The sequence below is a fragment of the Cyanistes caeruleus genome, unplaced genomic scaffold (genome assembly GCF_971803275.1).
Source record: "Cyanistes caeruleus unplaced genomic scaffold, bCyaCae1.hap1.1 HAP1_SCAFFOLD_96, whole genome shotgun sequence".
NCBI lineage: Eukaryota > Metazoa > Chordata > Aves > Passeriformes > Paridae > Cyanistes > Cyanistes caeruleus.
Window position 1 is genome coordinate 312,456 of NW_028255898.1, and position 26,583 is coordinate 339,038.

At 38.9% G+C, this 26,583-nt stretch overlaps 1 protein-coding gene across 2 annotated transcripts in view; it reads right to left on the reverse strand.

The window, feature by feature from the left end:
- Nucleotides 1–26,583, reverse strand: part of LOC147646466 (maestro heat-like repeat-containing protein family member 7) — a 321,428-nt gene that overhangs the window by 121,412 nt on the left and 173,433 nt on the right. The window contains exon 16 of one of the 2 annotated variants that reach the window (XM_086873401.1): nt 26,264–26,551. In XM_086873401.1, coding sequence (XP_086729527.1) covers nt 26,352–26,551 — 200 coding nt within the window. In that variant the 3' untranslated portion in view covers nt 26,264–26,351. The other variant, XM_086873402.1, reaches the window with a different exon arrangement.

Sequence of the window (26,583 nt, forward strand, 5' to 3'; positions counted from 1 at the left end):
AAATACCAGACATCTCAAAAAATCTCCACACATTTCCACAAAATCTACGAAAATTCCCTCAAAATTCTTCAGGTCTCCACCAATTTCCACAAAATTCAAGAAAACTGCCACAAAATTCTTGAAAAGCTCCTCAAAATTCTAAAAAAATCCCACAAATTTCCCTATACCTTCTCCAAACATTACAAAATTCCACAGACATCTCACAAAATGTCTACAAATTTCCACAAAATCTAAGAAAATTCCCTCAAAATTCTTCAAGTCTCCTCGAAATCCCACAAAATTCAAGAGAAATCCTCAAAATTCCAGGAAAATGTTACAAAATTCCTTCAATCTTCTCAAAACCCTACCAAACTCCAGCCACATCCCACAAAATGTCCACAAATGTCCACAAAATTCAAGAAAAATCCCACAAAATTCTTCAAGTCTCCTCAAAATCCCACAAACATCCCACAAAATCCCACAAAATTGCAGAAAAATCTCAAAAATTCCCCAAATTTACTCAAAACCCAACCATATTCCTGCAATATCCCACAAAATCTCCACAAATGTCCAGAAAATCTAAAAAAATTCCCCCATAATTCTTCAAGTCTCCTCAAAATCCCACAAACATCCCACAAAATCCCGCAAAATCTCCTCAATATCCCACAAAATTCTAGAGAAATTCCACAAAATTCCAGCAACATCCCACAAAATTCCCTGAATCTTCTCAAAACCCAACCAAATTCCTGCAACATCTCACAAAATCTCCACCAATTTCCACAAAATCTAGGAAAAATCCCACAAAATTCTTCAAGTCTCCTCCAAATCCTAGAAAAATCCTACAAAATTCCAGAAGCATCCCACAAAATCTCCTCAATATCACAGAAAATTCTAGAAAACTCCCACAAAATTGCAGAAAATTGCCACAAAATTCCCTCAATCTTCTCCAAGCATTACAAAATTCCAGAGACGTCTCACAAAACCTCCACCAATTTTCACATTATCAAAGAAAAATCCCACAAAATTCTGGAAAAGCCCCACACAATTCCCTAAATCTTCTGAAAACCTTACCAAATTCCTGTAACATCCCAACAAAACGTCCACGAATGTCCACATCATTCAAGAAAAATCCCACAAAATTAACTAAATTTCCTCAATATCCCACAAAATTCCAGAACCATCTCACAAAAATCTCAACAAATTTCCACAAAATTCAAGAAAACTTCCACAAAATTCTTGAAAGCCCCTCAAAATTCTGGAAAATCCTCACAAAATTCCCACAATCTTCTCAAAACATTACAAAATTCCAAAGACATCTCACAAAATCCCCACAAATTTCCACCAAATCTAGGAAAAATCCCTCAAAATTCTTCAAGTCTGCTCCAGATTCCAAGAAATTCAAGAGAAATCCTCAAAATTCCAGGAAAATGTTACAAAATTCCTTCAATCTTCTCAAAATCCTACCAAACTCCAGCAACATCCCACAAAATCTCCAACAATTTCCACAAAATCTAGGAAAAATCCCACACAATTCTTCAAGTCTCCTCAAAATTCCACAAACATCCCACAAACATCCCACAAAATCTCCTCAATATCCCACAAAATTCTAGAGAAATTCCACAAAATTCCAGGAAAAATCCCACAAAATTCCCTGAATCTTCTCAAAACACAACCAAATTCCTGCATCATCCTACAAAATCTCCACAAATGTCCAAAAAATTCAAGAAAAATCCCACTAAAATCACTAAATTTCCTCAATATCCCACAAAATTCCACAGGCATCTCACAAAATCTCCACAAATGTCCCACAAAATCTAAGAAAATTCCCTCAAAATTCTTCAAGTCTCCTCCAAATCTCACAGAATTCAAGAGAAATCCTGAAAATTCCAGGAAAATGCTACAAAATTCCTTGAATCTTCTCAAAACCTGACCAAACTCCAGCCACATCCCACAAAATGTCCACAAATTGCCACAAAATTCCAGAAAAATCCCACAAAATTCTTCAAGTCTCCTCAAAATCCCACAAACATCTCACAAAATCTCCTCAATATCCCACAAAATTCTAGAGAAATTCCACAAAATTCCAGGAAAAATCCCACAAAATTCCCTCAATCTTCTCAAAACACAACCAAATTCCTGCCCCATCTCACAAAATCTCCAACAATTTCCAGAAAAATCTAAGAAAAATCCCTCAAAATTCTTCAAGTCTCCTCCAAATCGCACAAAATTCTGGAAAAGCCCCACACAATTCTCTAAATCTTCTCAAATTTCTACCAAATTCCTGCAACATCTCACAAAATCTCCACGAATGTCCACAAAATTCAAAAAAACTCCCACAAAATTCTTGAAAGCCTCTCAAAATTCCAGAAAAATCCCACACAATTCCCACAATCTTCCCAAAACATTACAAAATACCAGACTTCTCAAAAAATCTCCACACATTTCCACAAAATCTACGAAAATTCCCTCAAAATTCTTCAGGTCTCCACCAATTTCCACAAAATTCAAGAAAACTGCCACAAAATTCTTGAAAAGCTCCTCAAAATTCTAAAAAAATCCCAAAAATTTCCCTATACCTTCTCCAAACATTACAAAATTCCACAGACATCTCACAAAATGTCTACAAATTTCCACCAAATCTAAGAAAATTCCCTCAAAATTCTTCAAGTCTCCTCGAAATCCCACAAAATTCAAGAGAAATCCTCAAAATTCCAGGAAAATGTTACAAAATTCCTTCAATCTTCTCAAAACCCTACCAAACTCCAGCCACATCCCACAAAATGTCCACAAATGTCCACAAAATTCAAGAAAAATCCCACAAAATTCTTCAAGTCTCCTCAAAATCCCACAAACATCCCACAAAATCCCACAAAATTGCAGAAAAATCTCAAAAATTCCCCAAATTTACTCAAAACCCAACCATATTCCTGCAATATCCCACAAAATCTCCACAAATGTCCAGAAAATCTAAAAAAATTCCCCCATAATTCTTCAAGTCTCCTCAAAATCCCACAAACATCCCACAAAATCCCACAAAATCTCCTCAATATCCCACAAAATTCTAGAGAAATTCCACAAAATTCCAGCAACATCCCACAAAATTCCCTGAATCTTCTCAAAACCCAACCAAATTCCTGCAACATCTCACAAAATCTCCACCAATTTCCACAAAATCTAGGAAAAATCCCACAAAATTCTTCAAGTCTCCTCCAAATCCTAGAAAAATCCTACAAAATTCCAGAAGCATCCCACAAAATCTCCTCAATATCACAGAAAATTCTAGAAAAATTACACAAAATTGCAGAAAAATGCCACAAAATTCCCTCAATCTTCTCCAAGCATTACAAAATTCCAGAGACGTCTCACAAAACCTCCACCAATTTTCACATTATCAAAGAAAAATCCCACAAAATTCTGGAAAAGCCCCACACAATTCCCTAAATCTTCTGAAAACCTTACCAAATTCCTGTAACATCCCAACAAAACGTCCACGAATGTCCACATCATTCAAGAAAAATCCCACAAAATTAACTAAATTTCCTCAATATCCCACAAAATTCCAGAACCATCTCACAAAAATCTCAACAAATTTCCCCAAAATTCAAGAAAACTCCCACAAAATTCTTGAAAGCCCCTCAAAATTCTGGAAAATCCTCACAAAATTCCCTAAATCTTCTCAAAACATTACAAAATTCCAAAGACATCTCACAAAATCCCCACAAATTTCCACCAAATCTAGGAAAAATCCCTCAAAATTCTTCAAGTCTGCTCCAGATTCCAAGAAATTCAAGAGAAATCCTCAAAATTCCAGGAAAATGTTACAAAATTCCTTCAATCTTCTCAAAATCCTACCAAACTCCAGCAACATCCCACAAAATCTCCAACAATTTCCACAAAATCTAGGAAAAATCCCACACAATTCTTCAAGTCTCCTCAAAATTCCACAAACATCCCACAAACATCCCACAAAATCTCCTCAATATCCCACAAAATTCTAGAGAAATTCCACAAAATTCCAGGAAAAATCCCACAAAATTCCCTGAATCTTCTCAAAACACAACCAAATTCCTGCATCATCCTACAAAATCTCCACAAATGTCCAAAAAATTCAAGAAAAATCCCACTAAAATCACTAAATTTCCTCAATATCCCACAAAATTCCACAGGCATCTCACAAAATCTCCACAAATGTCCCACAAAATCTAAGAAAATTCCCTCAAAATTCTTCAAGTCTCCTCCAAATCTCACAGAATTCAAGAGAAATCCTGAAAATTCCAGGAAAATGCTACAAAATTCCTTGAATCTTCTCAAAACCTGACCAAACTCCAGCCACATCCCACAAAATGTCCACAAATTGCCACAAAATTCCAGAAAAATACCACAAAATTCTTCAAGTCTCCTCAAAATCCCACAAACATCTCACAAAATCTCCTCAATATCCCACAAAATTCTAGAGAAATTCCACAAAATTCCAGGAAAATCCCACAAAATTCCCTCAATCTTCTCAAAACACAACCAAATTCCTGCACCATCTCACAAAATCTCCAACAATTTCCAGAAAAATCTAAGAAAAATCCCTCAAAATTCTTCAAGTCTCCTCCAAATCGCACAAAATTCTGGAAAAGCCCCACACAATTCTCTAAATCTTCTCAAATTTCTACTAAATTCCTGCAACATCTCACAAAATCTCCGCGAATGTCCACAAAATTCAAGAAAAATCCCACTAAAATAACTAAATTTCCTCAATATCCCACAAAATTCCAGAACTATCTCACAAAAATCTCAACAAATTTCCACAAAATTCAAAAAAACTCCCACAAAATTCTTGAAAGCCTCTCAAAATTCCAGAAAAATCCCACACAATTCCCACAATCTTCCCAAAACATTACAAAATACCAGACTTCTCAAAAAATCTCCACACATTTCCACAAAATCTACGAAAATTCCCTCAAAATTCTTCAGGTCTCCACCACTTTCCACAAAATTCAAGAAAACTGCCACAAAATTCTTGAAAAGCTCCTCAAAATTCTAAAAAAAATCCCACAAAATTCCCTAAACCTTCTCCAAACATTACAAAATTCCACAGACATCTCACAAAATGTCTACAAATTTCCACAAAATCTAAGAAAATTCCCTCAAAATTCTTCAAGTCTCCTCGAAATCCCACAAAATTCAAGAGAAATCCTCAAAATTCCAGGAAAATGTTACAAAATTCCTTCAATCTTCTCAAAACCCTACCAAACTCCAGCCACATCCCACAAAATATCCACAAATGCCCACAAAATTCAAGAAAAATCCCTCAAAATTCTTCAAGTCTCCTCAAAATCCCACAAACATCCCACAAAATCCCACAAAATTGCAGAAAAATCTCAAAAATTCCCCAAATTTACTCAAAACCCAACCATATTCCTGCAATATCCCACAAAATCTCCACAAATGTCCAGAAAATCTAAAAAAATTCCCCCATAATTCTTCAAGTCTCCTCAAAATCCCACAAACATCCCACAAAATCCCACAAAATCTCCTCAATATCCCACAAAATTCTAGAGAAATTCCACAAAATTCCAGCAACATCCCACAAAATTCCCTGAATCTTCTCAAAACCCAACCAAATTCCTGCAACATCTCACAAAATCTCCACCAATTTCCACAAAATCTAGGAAAAATCCCACAAAATTCTTCAAGTCTCCTCCAAATCCTAGAAAAATCCTACAAAATTCCAGAAGCATCCCACAAAATCTCCTCAATATCACAGAAAATTCTAGAAAACTCCCACAAAATTGCAGAAAAATGCCACAAAATTCCCTCAATCTTCTCCAAGCATTACAAAATTCCAGAGACGTCTCACAAAACCTCCACCAATTTTCACATTATCAAAGAAAAATCCCACAAAATTCTGGAAAAGCCCCACACAATTCCCTAAATCTTCTGAAAACCCTACCAAATTCCTGTAACATCCCACAAAATCTCCACGAATGTCCACGTAATTCAAGAAAAATCCCACAAAATTAACTAAATTTCCTCAATATCCCACAAAATTCCAGAACCATCTCACAAAATCTAAACAAATTTCCACAAAATTCAAGAAAACTCCCACAAAATTATTGAAAAGCCCCTCAAAATACTGGAAAATCCTCACAAAATTCCCTAAAACTTCTCAAAACATTACAAAATTTCAAAGACATCTCACAAAATCCATACAAATTTCCACCAAATCTAAGAAAATTCCCTCAAAATTCTTCAAGTCTGCTCCAGATTCCAAGAAATTCAAGAGAAATCCTCAAAATTCCAGGAAAATGCTACAAAATTCCATGAATCTTCTCAAAACCTGACCAAACTCCAGCCACATCCCACAAAATGTCCACAAATTGCCACAAAATTCAAGAAAAATACCACAAAATTCTTCAAGTCTCCTCAAAATCCCACAAACATCTCACAAAATCTCCTCAATATCCCACAAAATTCTAGAGAAATTCCACAAAATTCCAGGAAAATCCCACAAAATTCCCTCAATCTTCTCAAAACACAACCAAATTCCTGCACCATCTCACAAAATCTCCAACAATTTCCAGAAAAATCTAAGAAAAATCCCTCAAAATTCTTCAAGTCTCCTCCAAATCGCACAAAATTCTGGAAAACCCCCACACAATTCTCTAAATCTTCTCAAATTTCTACCAAATTCCTGCAACATCTCAGAAAATCTCCGCGAATGTCCACAAAATTCAAGAAAAATCCCACTAAAATAACTAAATTTCCTCAATATCCCACAAAATTCCAGAACTATCTCACAAAAATCTCAACAAATTTCCACAAAATTCAAAAAAACTCCCACAAAATTCTTGAAAGCCTCTCAAAATTCCAGAAAAATCCCACACAATTCCCACAATCTTCCCAAAACATTACAAAATACCAGACTTCTCAAAAAATCTCCACACATTTCCACAAAATCTACGAAAATTCCCTCAAAATTCTTCAGGTCTCCACCAATTTCCACAAAATTCAAGAAAACTGCCACAAAATTCTTGAAAAGCTCCTCAAAATTCTAAAAAAATCCCACAAATTTCCCTATACCTTCTCCAAACATTACAAAATTCCACAGACATCTCACAAAATGTCTACAAATTTCCACCAAATCTAAGAAAATTCCCTCAAAATTCTTCAAGTCTCCTCCAAATCCCACAAAATTCAAGAGAAATCCTCAAAATTCCAGGAAAATGTTACAAAATTCCTTCAATCTTCTCAAAACCCTACCAAACTCCAGCCACATCCCGCAAAATGTCCACAAATGTCCACAAAATTCAAGAAAAATCCCTCAAAATTCTTCAAGTCTCCTCAAAATCCCACAAACATCCCACAAAATCCCACAAAATTGCAGAAAAATCTCAAAAATTCCCCAAATTTACTCAAAACCCAACCATATTCCTGCAATATCCCACAAAATCTCCACAAATGTCCAGAAAATCTAAAAAAATTCCCCCATAATTCTTCAAGTCTCCTCAAAATCCCACAAACATCCCACAAAATCCCGCAAAATCTCCTCAATATCCCACAAAATTCTAGAGAAATTCCACAAAATTCCAGCAACATCCCACAAAATTCCCTGAATCTTCTCAAAACCCAACCAAATTCCTGCAACATCTCACAAAATCTCCACCAATTTCCACAAAATCTAGGAAAAATCCCACAAAATTCTTCAAGTCTCCTCCAAATCCTAGAAAAATCCTACAAAATTCCAGAAGCATCCCACAAAATCTCCTCAATATCACAGAAAATTCTAGAAAAATTACACAAAATTGCAGAAAAATGCCACAAAATTCCCTCAATCTTCTCCAAGCATTACAAAATTCCAGAGACGTCTCACAAAACCTCCACCAATTTTCACATTATCAAAGAAAAATCCCACAAAATTCTGGAAAAGCCCCACACAATTCCCTAAATCTTCTGAAAACCTTACCAAATTCCTGTAACATCCCACAAAATCTCCACGAATGTCCACGTAATTCAAGAAAAATCCCACAAAATTAACTAAATTTCCTCAATATCCCACAAAATTCCAGAACCATCTCACAAAATCTCAACAAATTTCCACAAAATTCAAGAAAACTCCCACAAAATTATTGAAAAGCCCCTCAAAATACTGGAAAATCCTCACAAAATTCCCTAAAACTTCTCAAAACATTACAAAATTTCAAAGACATCTCACAAAATCCATACAAATTTCCACCAAATCTAAGAAAATTCCCTCAAAATTCTTCAAGTCTCCTCCAGATTCCAAGAAATTCAAGAGAAATCCTCAAAATTCCAGGAAAATGCTACAAAATTCCATGAATCTTCTCAAAACCTGACCAAACTCCAGCCACATCCCACAAAATGTCCACAAATTGCCACAAAATTCAAGAAAAATACCACAAAATTCTTGAGGTCTCCTCAAAATCCCACAAACATCTCACAAAATCTCCTCAATATCCCACAAAATTCTAGAGAAATTCCACAAAATTCCAGGAAAATCCCACAAAATTCCCTCAATCTTCTCAAAACACAACCAAATTCCTGCACCATCTCACAAAATCTCCAACAATTTCCAGAAAAATCTAAGAAAAATCCCTCAAAATTCTTCAAGTCTCCTCCAAATCGCACAAAATTCTGGAAAAGCCCCAAACAATTCTCTAAATCTTCTCAAATTTCCACTAAATTCCTGCAACATCTCACAAAATCTCCGCGAATGTCCACAAAATTCAAGAAAAATCCCACTAAAATAACTAAATTTCCTCAATATCCCACAAAATTCCAGAACTATCTCACAAAAATCTCAACAAATTTCCACAAAATTCAAAAAAACTCCCACAAAATTCTTGAAAGCCTCTCAAAATTCCAGAAAAATCCCACTCAATTCCCACAATCTTCCCAAAACATTACAAAATACCAGACATCTCAAAAAATCTCCACACATTTCCACAAAATCTACGAAAATTCCCTCAAAATTCTTCAGGTCTCCACCACTTTCCACAAAATTCAAGAAAACTGCCACAAAATTCTTGAAAAGCTCCTCAAAATTCTAAAAAAAATCCCACAAAATTCCCTAAACCTTCTCCAAACATTACAAAATTCCACAGACATCTCACAAAATGTCTACAAATTTCCACAAAATCTAAGAAAATTCCCTCAAAATTCTTCAAGTCTCCTCCAAATCCCACAAAATTCAAGAGAAATCCTCAAAATTCCAGGAAAATGTTACAAAATTCCTTCAATCTTCTCAAAACCCTACCAAACTCCAGCCACATCCCACAAAATATCCACAAATGTCCACAAAATTCAAGAAAAATCCCACAAAATTCTTCAAGTCTCCTCAAAATCCCACAAACATCCCACAAACATCCCACAAAATGTCCTCAATATCCCACAAAATTCTAGAGAAATTCCACAAAATTCCAGGAAAAATCCCACAAAATTCCCTGAATCTTCTCAAAACACAACCAAATTCCTGCATCATCCTACAAAATCTCCACAAATGTCCAAAAAATTCAAGAAAAATCCCACTAAAATCACTAAATTTCCTCAATATCCCACAAAATTCCACAGGCATCTCACAAAATCTCCACAAATGTCCCACAAAATCTAAGAAAATTCCCTCAAAATTCTTCAAGTCTCCTCCAAATCTCACAGAATTCAAGAGAAATCCTGAAAATTCCAGGAAAATGCTACAAAATTCCTTGAATCTTCTCAAAACCTGACCAAACTCCAGCCACATCCCACAAAATGTCCACAAATTGCCACAAAATTCCAGAAAAATCCCACAAAATTCTTCAAGTCTCCTCAAAATCCCACAAACATCTCACAAAATCTCCTCAATATCCCACAAAATTCTAGAGAAATTCCACAAAATTCCAGGAAAAATCCCACAAAATTCCCTCAATCTTCTCAAAACACAACCAAATTCCTGCACCATCTCACAAAATCTCCAACAATTTCCAGAAAAATCTAAGAAAAATCCCTCAAAATTCTTCAAGTCTCCTCCAAATCGCACAAAATTCTGGAAAAGCCCCACACAATTCTCTAAATCTTCTCAAATTTCTACCAAATTCCTGCAACATCTCACAAAATCTCCACGAATGTCCACAAAATTCAAAAAAACTCCCACAAAATTCTTGAAAGCCTCTCAAAATTCCAGAAAAATCCCACACAATTCCCACAATCTTCCCAAAACATTACAAAATACCAGACATCTCAAAAAATCTCCACACATTTCCACAAAATCTACGAAAATTCCCTCAAAATTCTTCAGGTCTCCACCACTTTCCACAAAATTCAAGAAAACTGCCACAAAATTCTTGAAAAGCTCCTCAAAATTCTAAAAAAAATCCCACAAAATTCCCTAAACCTTCTCCAAACATTACAAAATTCCACAGACATCTCACAAAATGTCTACAAATTTCCACAAAATCTAAGAAAATTCCCTCAAAATTCTTCAAGTCTCCTCGAAATCCCACAAAATTCAAGAGAAATCCTCAAAATTCCAGGAAAATGTTACAAAATTCCTTCAATCTTCTCAAAACCCTACCAAACTCCAGCCACATCCCGCAAAATGTCCACAAATGTCCACAAAATTCAAGAAAAATCCCTCAAAATTCTTCAAGTCTCCTCAAAATCCCACAAACATCCCACAAAATCCCACAAAATTGCAGAAAAATCTCAAAAATTCCCCAAATTTACTCAAAACCCAACCATATTCCTGCAATATCCCACAAAATCTCCACAAATGTCCAGAAAATCTAAAAAAATTCCCCCATAATTCTTCAAGTCTCCTCAAAATCCCACAAACATCCCACAAAATCCCGCAAAATCTCCTCAATATCCCACAAAATTCTAGAGAAATTCCACAAAATTCCAGCAACATCCCACAAAATTCCCTGAATCTTCTCAAAACCCAACCAAATTCCTGCAACATCTCACAAAATCTCCACCAATTTCCACAAAATCTAGGAAAAATCCCACAAAATTCTTCAAGTCTCCTCCAAATCCTAGAAAAATCCTACAAAATTCCAGAAGCATCCCACAAAATCTCCTCAATATCACAGAAAATTCTAGAAAAATTACACAAAATTGCAGAAAAATGCCACAAAATTCCCTCAATCTTCTCCAAGCATTACAAAATTCCAGAGACGTCTCACAAAACCTCCACCAATTTTCACATTATCAAAGAAAAATCCCACAAAATTCTGGAAAAGCCCCACACAATTCCCTAAATCTTCTGAAAACCTTACCAAATTCCTGTAACATCCCACAAAATCTCCACGAATGTCCACGTAATTCAAGAAAAATCCCACAAAATTAACTAAATTTCCTCAATATCCCACAAAATTCCAGAACCATCTCACAAAATCTCAACAAATTTCCACAAAATTCAAGAAAACTCCCACAAAATTATTGAAAAGCCCCTCAAAATACTGGAAAATCCTCACAAAATTCCCTAAAACTTCTCAAAACATTACAAAATTTCAAAGACATCTCACAAAATCCATACAAATTTCCACCAAATCTAAGAAAATTCCCTCAAAATTCTTCAAGTCTCCTCCAGATTCCAAGAAATTCAAGAGAAATCCTCAAAATTCCAGGAAAATGCTACAAAATTCCATGAATCTTCTCAAAACCTGACCAAACTCCAGCCACATCCCACAAAATGTCCACAAATTGCCACAAAATTCAAGAAAAATACCACAAAATTCTTGAGGTCTCCTCAAAATCCCACAAACATCTCACAAAATCTCCTCAATATCCCACAAAATTCTAGAGAAATTCCACAAAATTCCAGGAAAATCCCACAAAATTCCCTCAATCTTCTCAAAACACAACCAAATTCCTGCAACATCTCACAAAATCTCCAACAATTTCCAGAAAAATCTAAGAAAAATCCCTCAAAATTCTTCAAGTCTCCTCCAAATCGCACAAAATTCTGGAAAAGCCCCACACAATTCTCTAAATCTTCTCAAATTTCTACCAAATTCCTGCAACATCTCACAAAATCTCCGCGAATGTCCACAAAATTCAAGAAAAATCCCACTAAAATAACTAAATTTCCTCAATATCCCACAAAATTCCAGAACTATCTCACAAAAATCTCAACAAATTTCCACAAAATTCAAGAAAACTCCCACAAAATTCTTGAAAGCCTCTCAAAATTCCAGAAAAATCCCACTCAATTCCCACAATCTTCCCAAAACATTACAAAATACCAGACATCTCAAAAAATCTCCACACATTTCCACAAAATCTACGAAAATTCCCTCAAAATTCTTCAGGTCTCCACCACTTTCCACAAAATTCAAGAAAACTGCCACAAAATTCTTGAAAAGCTCCTCAAAATTCTAAAAAAAATCCCACAAAATTCCCTAAACCTTCTCCAAACATTACAAAATTCCACAGACATCTCAAAAAATGTCTACAAATTTCCACAAAATCTAAGAAAATTCCCTCAAAATTCTTCAAGTCTCCTCCAAATCCCACAAAATTCAAGAGAAATCCTCAAAATTCCAGGAAAATGTTACAAAATTCCTTCAATCTTCTCAAAACCCTACCAAACTCCAGCCACATCCCACAAAATATCCACAAATGTCCACAAAATTCAAGAAAAATCCCACAAAATTCTTCAAGTCTCCTCAAAATTCCACAAACATCCCACAAACATCCCACAAAATCTCCTCAATATCCCACAAAATTCTAGAGAAATTCCACAAAATTCCAGGAAAAATCCCACAAAATTCCCTGAATCTTCTCAAAACACAACCAAATTCCTGCATCATCCTACAAAATCTCCACAAATGTCCAAAAAATTCAAGAAAAATCCCACTAAAATCACTAAATTTCCTCAATATCCCACAAAATTCCACAGGCATCTCACAAAATCTCCACAAATGTCCCACAAAATCTAAGAAAATTCCCTCAAAATTCTTCAAGTCTCCTCCAAATCTCACAGAATTCAAGAGAAATCCTGAAAATTCCAGGAAAATGCTACAAAATTCCTTGAATCTTCTCAAAACCTGACCAAACTCCAGCCACATCCCACAAAATGTCCACAAATTGCCACAAAATTCAAGAAAAATCCCACAAAATTCTTCAAGTCTCCTCAAAATCCCACAAACATCTCACAAAATCTCCTCAATATCCCACAAAATTCTAGAGAAATTCCACAAAATTCCAGGAAAAATCCCACAAAATTCCCTCAATCTTCTCAAAACACAACCAAATTCCTGCACCATCTCACAAAATCTCCAACAATTTCCAGAAAAATCTAAGAAAAATCCCTCAAAATTCTTCAAGTCTCCTCCAAATCGCACAAAATTCTGGAAAAGCCCCACACAATTCTCTAAATCTTCTCAAATTTCTACCAAATTCCTGCAACATCTCACAAAATCTCCACGAATGTCCACAAAATTCAAAAAAACTCCCACAAAATTCTTGAAAGCCTCTCAAAATTCCAGAAAAATCCCACACAATTCCCACAATCTTCCCAAAACATTACAAAATACCAGACTTCTCAAAAAATCTCCACACATTTCCACAAAATCTACGAAAATTCCCTCAAAATTCTTCAGGTCTCCACCACTTTCCACAAAATTCAAGAAAACTGCCACAAAATTCTTGAAAAGCTCCTCAAAATTCTAAAAAAAATCCCACAAAAATCCCTAAACCTTCTCCAAACATTACAAAATTCCACAGACATCTCACAAAATGTCTACAAATTTCCACAAAATCTAAGAAAATTCCCTCAAAATTCTTCAAGTCTCCTCGAAATCCCACAAAATTCAAGAGAAATCCTCAAAATTCCAGGAAAATGTTACAAAATTCCTTCAATCTTCTCAAAACCCTACCAAACTCCAGCCACATCCCACAAAATGTCCACAAATTGCCACAAAATTCAAGAAAAATCCCACAAAATTCTTCAAGTCTCCTCAAAATCCCACAAACATCCCACAAAATCCCACAAAATTGCAGAAAAATCTCAAAAATTCCCCAAATTTACTCAAAACCCAACCATATTCCTGCAATATCCCACAAAATCTCCACAAATGTCCAGAAAATCTAAAAAAATTCCCCCATAATTCTTCAAGTCTCCTCAAAATCCCACAAACATCCCACAAAATCCCACAAAATCTCCTCAATATCCCACAAAATTCTAGAGAAATTCCACAAAATTCCAGCAACATCCCACAAAATTCCCTGAATCTTCTCAAAACCCAACCAAATTCCTGCAACATCTCACAAAATCTCCACCAATTTCCACAAAATCTAGGAAAAATCCCACAAAATTCTTCAAGTCTCCTCCAAATCCTAGAAAAATCCTACAAAATTCCAGAAGCATCCCACAAAATCTCCTCAATATCACAGAAAATTCTAGAAAAATTACACAAAATTGCAGAAAAATGCCACAAAATTCCCTCAATCTTCTCCAAGCATTACAAAATTCCAGAGACGTCTCACAAAACCTCCACCAATTTTCACATTATCAAAGAAAAATCCCACAAAATTCTGGAAAAGCCCCACACAATTCCCTAAATCTTCTGAAAACCTTACCAAATTCCTGTAACATCCCACAAAATCTCCACGAATGTCCACGTAATTCAAGAAAAATCCCACAAAATTAACTAAATTTCCTCAATATCCCACAAAATTCCAGAACCATCTCACAAAATCTAAACAAATTTCCACAAAATTCAAGAAAACTCCCACAAAATTATTGAAAAGCCCCTCAAAATACTGGAAAATCCTCACAAAATTCCCTAAATCTTCTCAAAACATTACAAAATTTCAAAGACATCTCACAAAATCCATACAAATTTCCACCAAATCTAAGAAATGTCCCTCAAAATTCTTCAAGTCTCCTCCAGATTCCAAGAAATTCAAGAGAAATCCTCAAAATTCCAGGAAAATGCTACAAAATTCCGTGAATCTTCTCAAAACCTGACCAAACTCCAGCCACATCCCACAAAATGTCCACAAATTGCCACAAAATTCAAGAAAAATACCACAAAATTCTTCAAGTCTCCTCAAAATCCCACAAACATCCCACAAAATGTCCTCAATATCCCACAAAATTCTAGAGAAATTCCACAAAATTCCAGGAAAAATCCCACAAAATTCCCTGAATCTTCTCAAAACACAACCAAATTCCTGCATCATCCTACAAAATCTCCACAAATGTCCAAAAAATTCAAGAAAAATCCCACTAAAATCACTAAATTTCCTCAATATCCCACAAAATTCCACAGGCATCTCACAAAATCTCCACAAATGTCCCACAAAATCTAAGAAAATTCCCTCAAAATTCTTCAAGTCTCCTCCAAATCACACAGAATTCGAGAGAAATCCTCAAAATTCCAGGAAAATGCTACAAAATTCCTTGAATCTTCTCAGAACTCGACCAAACTCCAGCCACATCCCACCAAATGTTCACAAATTGCCACAAAATTCAAGAAAAATACCACAAAATTCTTCAAGTCTTCTCAAAATCCCAGAAACATCTCACAAAATCTCCTCAATATCCCACAAAATTCTAGAGAAATTCCACAAAATTCCAGGAAAAATCCCACAAAATTCCCTCAGTCTTCTCAAAACACAACCAAATTCCTGCAACATCTCACAAAATCTCCAACAATTTCCAGAAAAATCTAAGAAAAATCCCTCAAAATTCTTCAAGTCTCCTCCAAATCGCACAAAATTCTGGAAAAGCCCCACACAATTCTCTAAATCTTCTCAAATTTCTACCAAATTCCTGCAACATCTCACAAAATCTCCGCGAATGTCCACAAAATTCAAGAAAAATCCCATAAAAATCACTAAATTTCCTCAATATCCCACAAAATTCCAGAACCATCTCACGAAAATCTCAACAAATTTCCACAAAATTCAAGAAAACTCCCACAAAATTCTTGAAAGCCTCTCAAAATTCCAGAAAAATCCCACACAATTCCCACAATCTTCTCAAAACATTACAAAATACCAGACATCTCAAAAAATCTCCACACATTTCCACAAAATCTACGAAAATTCCCTCAAAATTCTTCAGGTCTCCACCAATTTCCACAAAATTCAAGAAAACTGCCACAAAATTCTTGAAAAGCTCCTCAAAATTCTAAAAAAATCCCACAAATTTCCCTATACCTTCTCCAAACATTACAAAATTCCACAGACATCTCACAAAATGTCTACAAATTTCCACAAAATCTAAGAAAATTCCCTCAAAATTCTTCAAGTCTCCTCCAAATCCCACAAAATTCAAGAGAAATCCTCAAAATTCCAGGAAAATGTTACAAAATTCCTTCAATCTTCTCAAAACCCTACCAAACTCCAGCCACATCCCACAAAATGTCCACAAATGTCCACAAAATTCAAGAAAAATCCCACAAAATTCTTCAAGTCTCCTCAAAATCCCACAAACATCCCACAAAATCCCACAAAATTGCAGAAAAATCTCAAAAATTCCCCAAATTTACTCAAAACCCAACCATATTCCTGCAATATCCCACAAAATCTCCACAAATGTCCAGAAAATCTAAAAAAATTCCCCCATAATTCTTCAAGTCTCCTCAAAATCCCACAAACATCCCACAAAATCCCGCAAAATCTCCTCAATATCCCACAAAATTCTAGAGAAATTCCACAAAATTCCAGCAACATCCCACAAAATTCCCTGAATCTTCTCAAAACCCAACCAAATTCCTGCAACATCTCACAAAATCTCCACCAATTTCCACAAAATCTAGGAAAAATCCCACAAAATTCTTCAAGTCTCCTCCAAATCCTAGAAAAATCCTACAAAATTCCAGAAGCATCCCACAAAATCTCCTCAATATCACAGAAAATTCTAGAAAAATTACACAAAATTGCAGAAAAATGCCACAAAATTCCCTCAATCTTCTCCAAGCATTACAAAATTCCAGAGACGTCTCACAAAACCTCCACCAATTTTCACATTATCAAAGAAAAATCCCACAAAATTCTGGAAAAGCCCCACACAATTCCCTAAATCTTCTGAAAACCTTACCAAATTCCTGTAACATCTCACAAAATCTCCACGAATGTCCACAAAATTCAAGAAAAATCCCACAAAATTAACTAAATTTCTTCAATATCCCACAAAATTCCAGAACCATCTCACAAAATCTAAACAAATTTCCACAAAATTCAAGAAAACTCCCACAAAATTATTGACAAGCCCCTCAAAATTCTGGAAAATCCTCACAAAATTCCCTAAATCTTCTCAAAACATTACAAAATTCCAAAGACATCTCACAAAATCCATACAAATTTCCACCAAATCTAAGAAAATTCCCTCAAAATTCTTCAAGTCTCCTCCAGACTCCAAGAAATTCAAGAGAAATCCTCAAAATTCCCGGAAAATGTTACAAAATTCCTTCCATCTTCTCAAAATCCTACCAAACTCCAGCAACATCCCACAAAATCTCCAACAATTTCCACAAAATCTAGGAAAAATCCCTCAAAATTCTTCAAGTCTCCTCAAAATTCCACAAACATCCCACAAACATCCCACAAAATCTCCTCAATATCCCACAAAATTCTAGAGAAATTCCACAAAATTCCAGGAAAAATCCCACAAAATTCCCTGAATCTTCTCAAAACACAACCAAATTCCTGCATCATCCTACAAAATCTCCACAAATGTCCACAAAATTCAAGAAAAATCCCACTAAAATCACTAAATTTCCTCAATATCCCACAAAATTCCACAGACATCTCACAAAATCTCCACAAATGTCCCACAAAATCTAAGAAAATTCCCTCAAAATTCTTCAAGTCTTCTCCAAATCTCACAGAATTCGAGAGAAATCCTCAAAATTCCAGGAAAATGCTACAAAATTCCTTCAATCTTCTCAAAACCTGACCAAACTCCAGCCACATCCCACAAAATGTCCACAAATTGCCACAAAATTCAAGAAAACTCTCACAAAATTCTTCAAGTCTCCTCAAAATCCCACAAACATCTCACAAAATCTCCTCAATATCCCACCAAATTCTAGAGAAATTCCACAAAATTCCAGGAAAATCCCACAAAATTCCCTCAATCTTCTAAAAACACAACCAAATTCCTGCAACATCTCACAAAATCTCCAACAATTTCAAAAAAAATCTAAGAAAAATCCCCCAAGATTATTCATGTCTCGTACAAATCCCACAAAAATCCCACAAAATTCCAGAAACATCCCACAAAATCTCCTCAATATCGCAAAAAATTCTGGGAGAGCCCCACAAAATTGCATAAAATGCAACAAACTTCCCTAAATCTCCTCAAAACATTACAAAATTCCAGAGACATCGCAAAAAAATCTCCACAAACTTCCACATTATCTAGCAAAAATCCCTCAAAATTCTTCAAGTCTCCTCCAAATCCCACAAAATTATGGAAAAGCCCCACACAATTCCCTAAATCTTCTCCAATTTCTACCAAATTCCTGCAACATCCCACAAAATCTACACGAATGTCCACAAAATTCAAGAAGAATTTCTCAAAAATCACTAAATTTCCTCAATATCCCACAAAATTCCAGGACCATCTCACAAAATCTCCACAAATGTCCACACAATTTGAGAAAAATCCCACAAAATTTATAAGCCCCACAAATTTCCAGAGAAATCTCACAAATCCCCTAAATCTTCTCAAAACCCAACCAAATTCCTGAAACATCCCACAAAATCTCCATCAATTCACAGAAAATCTAAGAAAATCCCTCAAAATTCTTCAAGTTACCTCAAAATCCCAGAAAACCTCACAAAAATCACTAACTTTTTTCAAAACCCTACCAAATTCCAGCAACATCCTACAAAATGTCCTCAAATATAAAAAAAATTCATGAAAAATCCCACAAAATTCCCTAAATCTCCTCAAAACCTTAACAAATTCCAGAAACATCCAACAAAATCTACACAAAGGTCGACAAAATTCCAGAAAAATCACACGAAATTCCCTAAATCTCCTCAATTTCCCACAAAATTCCATGAAAATCCCACGAAATTCCCTAAATTGTCTCAAAACTCAAAACATTTAGCAAATGCCCCAATTTCTCATCTCCTATTGAATATTTCGGTTTTGGAGGCAAATTAAATTGGGATACATTAACTTTTAAAGATATCAATGCCATTGTTCTTTGCCCTTTTCGAGCAATCTGTCGAGCTCAAGTCTGCTTTTCCATTTTCTTCACATATTTTGGAGTTGGTGTCCTTTGCAGTGCATAATTGCTACTTGTTCAGGTTTTTGTATTGCTTTTATCAATTGCAGGACTGCATCTTGATGTTTAATGTGTGTGCCTTGAGCAGACAGCAGTCTTCTTTCCTTCCACAGCACTCTGTGGACATGCACTACTCCAAAGCACACTCTGAGCCAGTCCAGATGTTTCCCCTTTTCCCTTTACTCAATTCTAGTGCTCTGCTTAAGGCAACCAGTTCTGTCCTCTGGGCAGATGCATTTGCTGATAATGCTTTTGCCTCCACTATTGCACTGACTGTTGTTACCGCATATCCAGCGTATCTGGTCCCGTTCTCCACCAAGCTGCTTCCATCTGTGAATAGCTCTCACTCTGCTTGCTCCAGTGGGATGTCTTTCAGGTCTTCTCTTGCCAAATAGGTGTCCTCTATTACTTCTACACAGTCATGCTCTAATGGGCCTTCTTCAGTTGTGGTACCCAGGAACAGAGCTGCATTCAAGAGGTCAGTTGTCTTTAGTGTGACATCATCCTGCCCAGTCAGGATTACCTGGAATTTCATCATCCTGCTTGGAGATAGCCAATGGCCCCTCTTTTGTTCTAAAACAGTGCTCACCATGTGTGGCACACAGACATCTATGTGTCTACCCATGGTGAGTTTCCTGGCTTCTTGTGGCAGCATCACGCTGGCTGCAACTGCCCGCAGGCATGAAGGCCATCCAGCACTCCCCTTGTCAAGCTGTTTGGAAAAGCAGCCTACCGGCCTTTCCCAGCTTCCCAAACCTTGGCTCAGCACTCCCAGTGCTAGGTGTAGTCTTTCATGCACAAACAGCTGGAAATCTTTGGACAAACCTGGCAATCCGAACGCCGGAGCAGTTGTCAATGCCTCCTTCAGTTTGAGGAAGGCCTCCTTCTGTGCTCTGCCCCAGGTAAATGGCTGCGTCTTCTGGGCCCCATCCAGGGCTTTTGCAATTAGTCCATAGTCCATGATCCACAGGCAGCACCACCCTGTCATCCCAAGGAAGACTCGCAGCTCATGCACGTTCTGGGGTTCTGGAATAGCACAAATAGCTTGAATACAATTAGTACCCAGCTTACATTGCCCGTGTGAGATTTCACATCCCAGGGAAATCACACTCTGCCAGGCAATTTGTGCCTTTTCTTTCAACTCCTTATATCCTCCCATTCCCAGCTGATTTCAAATTTCAATTGGTACCTTTATGCAGGTTGTTTTCTCTTCTGTAGCTATCAGTATATCCTCAACATACTGTAACAGCAGGTATTGTTTTCTCAGTACTTGCCTGTTCTCAGTCCAAATCTCCAGCTCCTTCCCCAGCTGCCTTCCAAATAGGGTTGGACTGTTCTTGTATCCTTGTGGGAGTCGTGTTCAGGTGAGCTGAGTTTTCCTTCTATTTTCTGGACTTTCCCACTCAAAGACAAACAGTTTCCTACTTTTTTTGTCAAGGGGTGTGCAGAAAAAGGCATCTTTTAAATCAACCAGTAAACCATTTCTATTTCTCTTTTATAGATGTTAACAATGTGCAAGGATTAGCTACCACTGGGTAAATATCTTTAGTTATTCCATATATTGCTCTCAAATCCTGCACTAGTCTTTATTGGTCAACACAGAAATTTGGGCTCCAGTGTTAACTACAAAAGTAAAAAGTGGATGTATAGGACCCACTATTATTGAGAAACCGCTCAGACTATTCAGCCTAGTCTTCACAGAAGTATGGAGAACACCATTTATTTCTATCTTCAGCACACTTTTATAGGGTTTTACAGGGTTCCCGAGCTAAGCAAGTTACTCTTGGTTAATCCACACAGGTTTACATTTTTGCTCTTACACGCAAGGATGTTGTTTTGCTTCATTCTCTCTGCTTCAGGAAAGTTTCAAGAACATGAGCCTTTAATATCACAACTTATACCAAAAGCTGGTTTGTGCAGACAGGCCTTTACTAAAATATCATGCCCACCTTCTGTTCAAATATTCTCTACACACTATTGCTGTAATCAGTATGTCTCCAGTTTTGTTATTTCTCGTGAGCATTTGAAATAAAAGCAACCTCTGCCTCTCTGCTCACCCATGAGAGGCAGAGTTCCCAGTTTCCCTGATTCTGAGGCTCTTTGGGCTCCACTCCCAGAAGCTGAGAAGGAGACGGCTTTGGCTCACAGCCCAGAGCCTGTGGAGCTGTGCTGGGTTATCCAATGGGGCATTCCATACAATGAACTTGGGACAGTGCCAATTAGAAACAACTTCACTCAACTTTGAAGTGAGAAGCCATCTATTACCTTGCTGGGGACCCCCTTCTTTATCTCCAGTGACCACCAATACTGGCAGTGAGAGATTTCTTTTCTCTTGTCTGGGTTTTCCTTAAGAGAGCCAATGCATTTAACACCTTTGCTTTCTCTGATTTTTCTTCTGCCATTTTTACAGATCCATCATTTCTACTGGAATGAATTAGCTCTTTTGGAGGGTAAATTTGATTCAGGACAGGGGTTTCCCCCTCTTCTGTTTCTTTTAGCAAGTAAGCATTTTTGAATTTTCATCCTGGAGGGCTGCTCGCAAGAGATGGATCTTACTCTTTTCTTCATTGAATTGTTTTTGCAAAATTTCAACTAGGTTCTGGAGGGAGTCTATTCTAGTTCTTTCCTCACTTCTTTGCTTAAAGCCAGTTTCTAGAGCTGCTGTAAAACAAGCTCCCAAAACTGAGCAGAGTAGAGTTTGATTTTTGCCCAGTTTAAATTTTTTTTCATCTTGTAAAGAACACACTCTATCAATCACATTTTCCAAATTAAACCAGGAACTAAGGGCCCACTTTTCCCCTCTTGGAGCAGGTCTGGCATTGTGTTTTGCTAACAGAGCATAAAATGCAGCTTTAACTTCTGCACTGCCCTTTTCAGTCATTTTTACAAAGGGAAAACCACTACAGGGAGGTATAAACTTCAATTACACACACACACACACACACACACACACACACACTGCTTTTTGCTTCCCTGTGTGGGTAAAAAGACCAAATATGCTCGGGTGGCACTCTTTCAGTTTAAAATTCTGATTGTCTCTTCGCTACACCAAGCACTCAAAATTCATACACACAACAACAACAAAAACATTCCCACCCTTTTGCACTAAGAGATCATTTGTGAAATTCTGCAGACAGAGCCCTCAAGTGAGTGTGGGGTGCTTTTCACCTCGGCGTGTGCAGTTTGTGGGAAATTTGAGTTGCCCCCCTTGCTTTCTAGACACCGCTCACTCTCTTGGGAGTGTCGGGCTGGGTGCGGCTGGAGCATAACATCTTTCCCCTAATACAGACTGCACAACAAACCTGCAGCCCCTTCTGTCTGTCAGAAATCCTGCCCGTGACTCCAGTTTAAATGTCACGATTCGCTAACGCCAGTGGGAGTCGCGAGAAGTTTCTTTGATCTCAGAGGGCAAAAAGGACACAAGGGATTTCAGTTGAAATCACAACAGCAATAATGTACATTTATTTTAGTGATAACAAGGGTTATGTGATAGAGGAGAGGGAGTGAGAGAGGAGAAAGAAAACAAAGTAAAGAAAGAGAGAGGTTATAGCTACCAACAGATGAGACAGTGTCACAGGGGTCTTTTTCCATGGGGAGATCTCACCAAAATCAATTCAGCCTTATGTAATTCTTCCCCAAAGTGACCTTGTTTCCAGTGTGCTAATAAGCACCCCAAAGGAGAAGTACCTGCTATGAGAGCATTGCTGCCCAAAACCCCTTTAAGCTTCTCCATGTCACAACTACAATACACCACAAATGCCAAACCTGCGACGCTTTCGCAGTCGTCTGACAGACGGCGCCCAGGCAATCCCAACAGGAATTCCTTTAGCCCAACCAAGCGCAGCTTTTGCTGCGTCTTATTGGCAGGCACCCAAACCAAAGTGAAAGCACCTTACCTCTTCTCCTGGGGACGCTGTGAGCAGCGCAGACGGTCGCGGCCGATGGGCTCCCCGAGAATCCCTCGGTGCCGGCTGGAGCAGGATCGGGTCGCCAGCTCGCTCAGCAGCACTCACAAGGTCCCATCTGGGTCACCAAAATGTTAGAGTTCAGGAACACACATCATCACACAATGATTATATGCAGGTACTTTATTGAAGAGCTCTGGGTGTCAGGGGTACACAGACCCAAATCTGACCCATCTTGGTTTTGAGTTGAACATGTTTTATACTCTATCGTTATACAACTTAGATATTAATTATTAAACTTACATTGTTCCATTGTATGCATTGTTTTTACCCAAGCATGGATTTCTCGTGATCCCACCCCAGCCCCCTAACATTGTTCCTCATGTTCTTTAAACAATAATTATATCTAATCACATCTAACAATTCTATCATTTATCATATATTGATTACACAGGTGCAGTTTCACATGATCTTTAGCAAGCACAAGGCCTAACATTTCCCCGGGCCTACTTTTCCCAGGGCTTGCCAAGCCTAACTTTCTTTCTGAGTTCCCGAATTTCCTAAGATTTTAAAATGTTTTACGATCACCTCCAGACACAAAGAGTCCTGTCTGAACAGTCACAAAGCTACATCTATTTTTAATTTTAATTTTTATAAATTTTTCCAGAGCCTGCTGGCTGTGTTCAAGGTTTTCTCCCTATTTCCTCCCTAGTGCACATTCTCCAGGAACGGTGCTTTTACATCCTTTTGCATTGATTAAAGTTACCTGCAATGACCAGTCAATCCAAACCATGGGAAAACTTGAACTTCAATGTGTACCTAGGCAAAATATTTACCTCCCACATCTGAAGCCATGAGCTGCCAAGTACTGTCCCCACTGTCATACCCTGTCCCCTGGAGCTCTGCTGATGCCATTTCAAAGGGGTTGCCAATGAAAACAAGTTTGAATATTTTGGTAGTTTCCACATTGGCATTCAAATCCTTGACTAGAAAAATCACAAGTCAAGATTTCTAGGATTCTTCCATACCAAAGCTGTCATTCTCACCCTGGATTTTAGAGTGTCTGAACAGTCAGACAAGGTTTTAGTTTTAGACTCTACAGACAAAGTCCCTGCTGTTCGGCGATCCCATTCCATCAGCATATAGTCCTGATGATTCCTTTAGGCGGGAGCAGCAAAGGCAAGAATGAGCCAAACAAGCTGTTCCTGTGTTCTCATGTCTGGCACAGCAGTAACTGGGAGTTCAAGAATGGATTCAGGAGACAATGGGTGCACAGGGAGCCACCAAGGCTTTGGGATGCTGAAATGGACCAGCCTGGTGCCTGTGCCCGGGCTGCACCGCGCTGAGCTCCAACTGGACAATCTAACAATGGTTGAATGGACACACCATGGGCCACTGGAGACTCCTACTCCTAGTTCTGTGACCTACACTATTCACCTGTCATTCACCAGATGATGTTTTCATCTTTGCTTGAAATCCAGGAGAGGAAAAGGTCAACAAGGAAAAGTGTTCTCCCAATTCTAGTGACACCTGTGCCTGCACACCACCTGTGCCCATGGCAGGGTGGTTGGAGACTGCATGATGTTGATGCTACTTTGCAACACCAAGTGCTCAGGGATTCTGGGATTGCCCAAGTGCAGAGCAAAACTGAGCCGTGTAAGTCCCTGCTTTTTTTCAGCACATGCTGCTTCTTCCTTTGTTCCAAGCAAGTCCAGGATTTGGTTTCATGTGTCTTTAAGGTGCCTGGACAGATGAGAGGGAGGGCAGCTGCCCCATCAGACTCTCTCTCTCTCTCTCTCTCTCTCTTTCTCAGGATGGTGCCAGTGCCTCTGCTTTGGGGCACCTGAGTGTGGAAGGCGAGCTCGCCCTCAAGCACGGCCATCCAAGTCAGTCACGGGCACAGGCTGCAGCTGAAGCTGGCAAGCGTTGCTGTGAGGCTGCAAGTGAAGAGAAAGCCATTGTGGCCAACTCTGCTGAAGCCTTTTGCCAAAGCAAAGGCAATTGTGCCCACAGCCTCCCCCTGTTTGGCACCCGGCTGCTGCGGACGCCTCAGTGCGCAGGTGCCGACGTTGGGGCTGCTGCTGTTCCTGGGCACACTCTGCTGCTGTTTCTGTGGGCTCCAGAGCCGCTTGGGCAGCAGCCACTGGGCAGCCCTGCCAGAGGAGACATCGCCACCCTCCCCATGGTGGCAGCAGCTCTGTGGGCCCCGAGCTCTGTGTCAGGGGGGCCTCGGTCACAGCAGCGTGGCATGGGCAGCCGTGACGGCCCGGGCTGGCCGCCAGCCCTGCCTCTGCCCACTGCCCCTTCCTGGAGGCACCCAGTGGCCGTGGCCTGGCAGCTCGCCCCTGCCCTCCATGTCCCCAGCCAGTCCAGCCTGGGCACCTCGGGCTGTCCCCACCCTCCCGCTGGGGTGGTGTCCCAGCCTCCAGGCCTTCTGCTGCAGGCCTCGGGGACATTTTGGGGCAGCACCGGAGCAGCCAGGTGTAAGGGACCAGGCGGCTGCCCGGGGGCTGCTTATGGCCTCTGACACCCAATTCCTCAGGGCTTCCCACCACCCCGGCTCCTCCAGGGCCTTCTGTCCCCTTGGAACCTCCTGCCACCCACTCCCTCACACATCCCCCTCGTGCCTTCCCACTGCCTTGTCCCGTCTGGGCCTCCGCAGCCCCTCATCCCCTCACGGCCTCCCAGCACCCCGTGCCCTCAGGGGCTCCCCCAGCCTGGCCCGGCAGCAGCGCCGCAGCCCCACAGGAGCTCCAGCAGCTCCTCAGCCATCACGGCAGCAACACACGGGCAGCAGGACACAGATGGCGCTTCCTGCCTGCCACAGGGCTTGTGGCTTCAGCACAACCACCAAAGGCCAAGGGGCTTCTGGCCATTTCCCCTGCACACTGCACGCCTTGGCAGGTTGCTGAGCACAAGAACCCTTTTCCCTCTCTTCCCCTATGCCCCACACAACCTGGGCAGCAAAAGAAAGGTCTTGGGACTCTTGTGGTTTATAACATATCCTATATTATTTACATACTAGATGGAAACGAAACGAAGAAAAGAATAATCTCTATGAAAAAAAATATAACAGATGGCCCATGTGGCCCCAGAAGATAGAGCCTCTCAGCCCTAACATATCCTATATTATTTACATACTAAAAAGAAAAAAATAGAAGAAAACAATCCTTATGAAATAAAAACTCCTGGCTGGCCCAGGTGGCCCCAGCAAACAGAACGTCCCAAATCAGCGCTGAGCACATCTCCAGCAGCGCAGCCAGCCCAAGCCTGACAGACGAGGCCGTGTCCTCCATGCCCTGAGGATTTGGTCTTCCATCCTCTGGAGAATGGAGTAACGGGCACTCTGGATGGCCCGGAGGACATACAGTGTCTCAAGTGCCAGGTCTGACACGGCACCGCTTCTGTCCTCCGTCAGGCGTTCGAGGGCTGCAAGAGAGACGAACAGAGCCACGGTCACA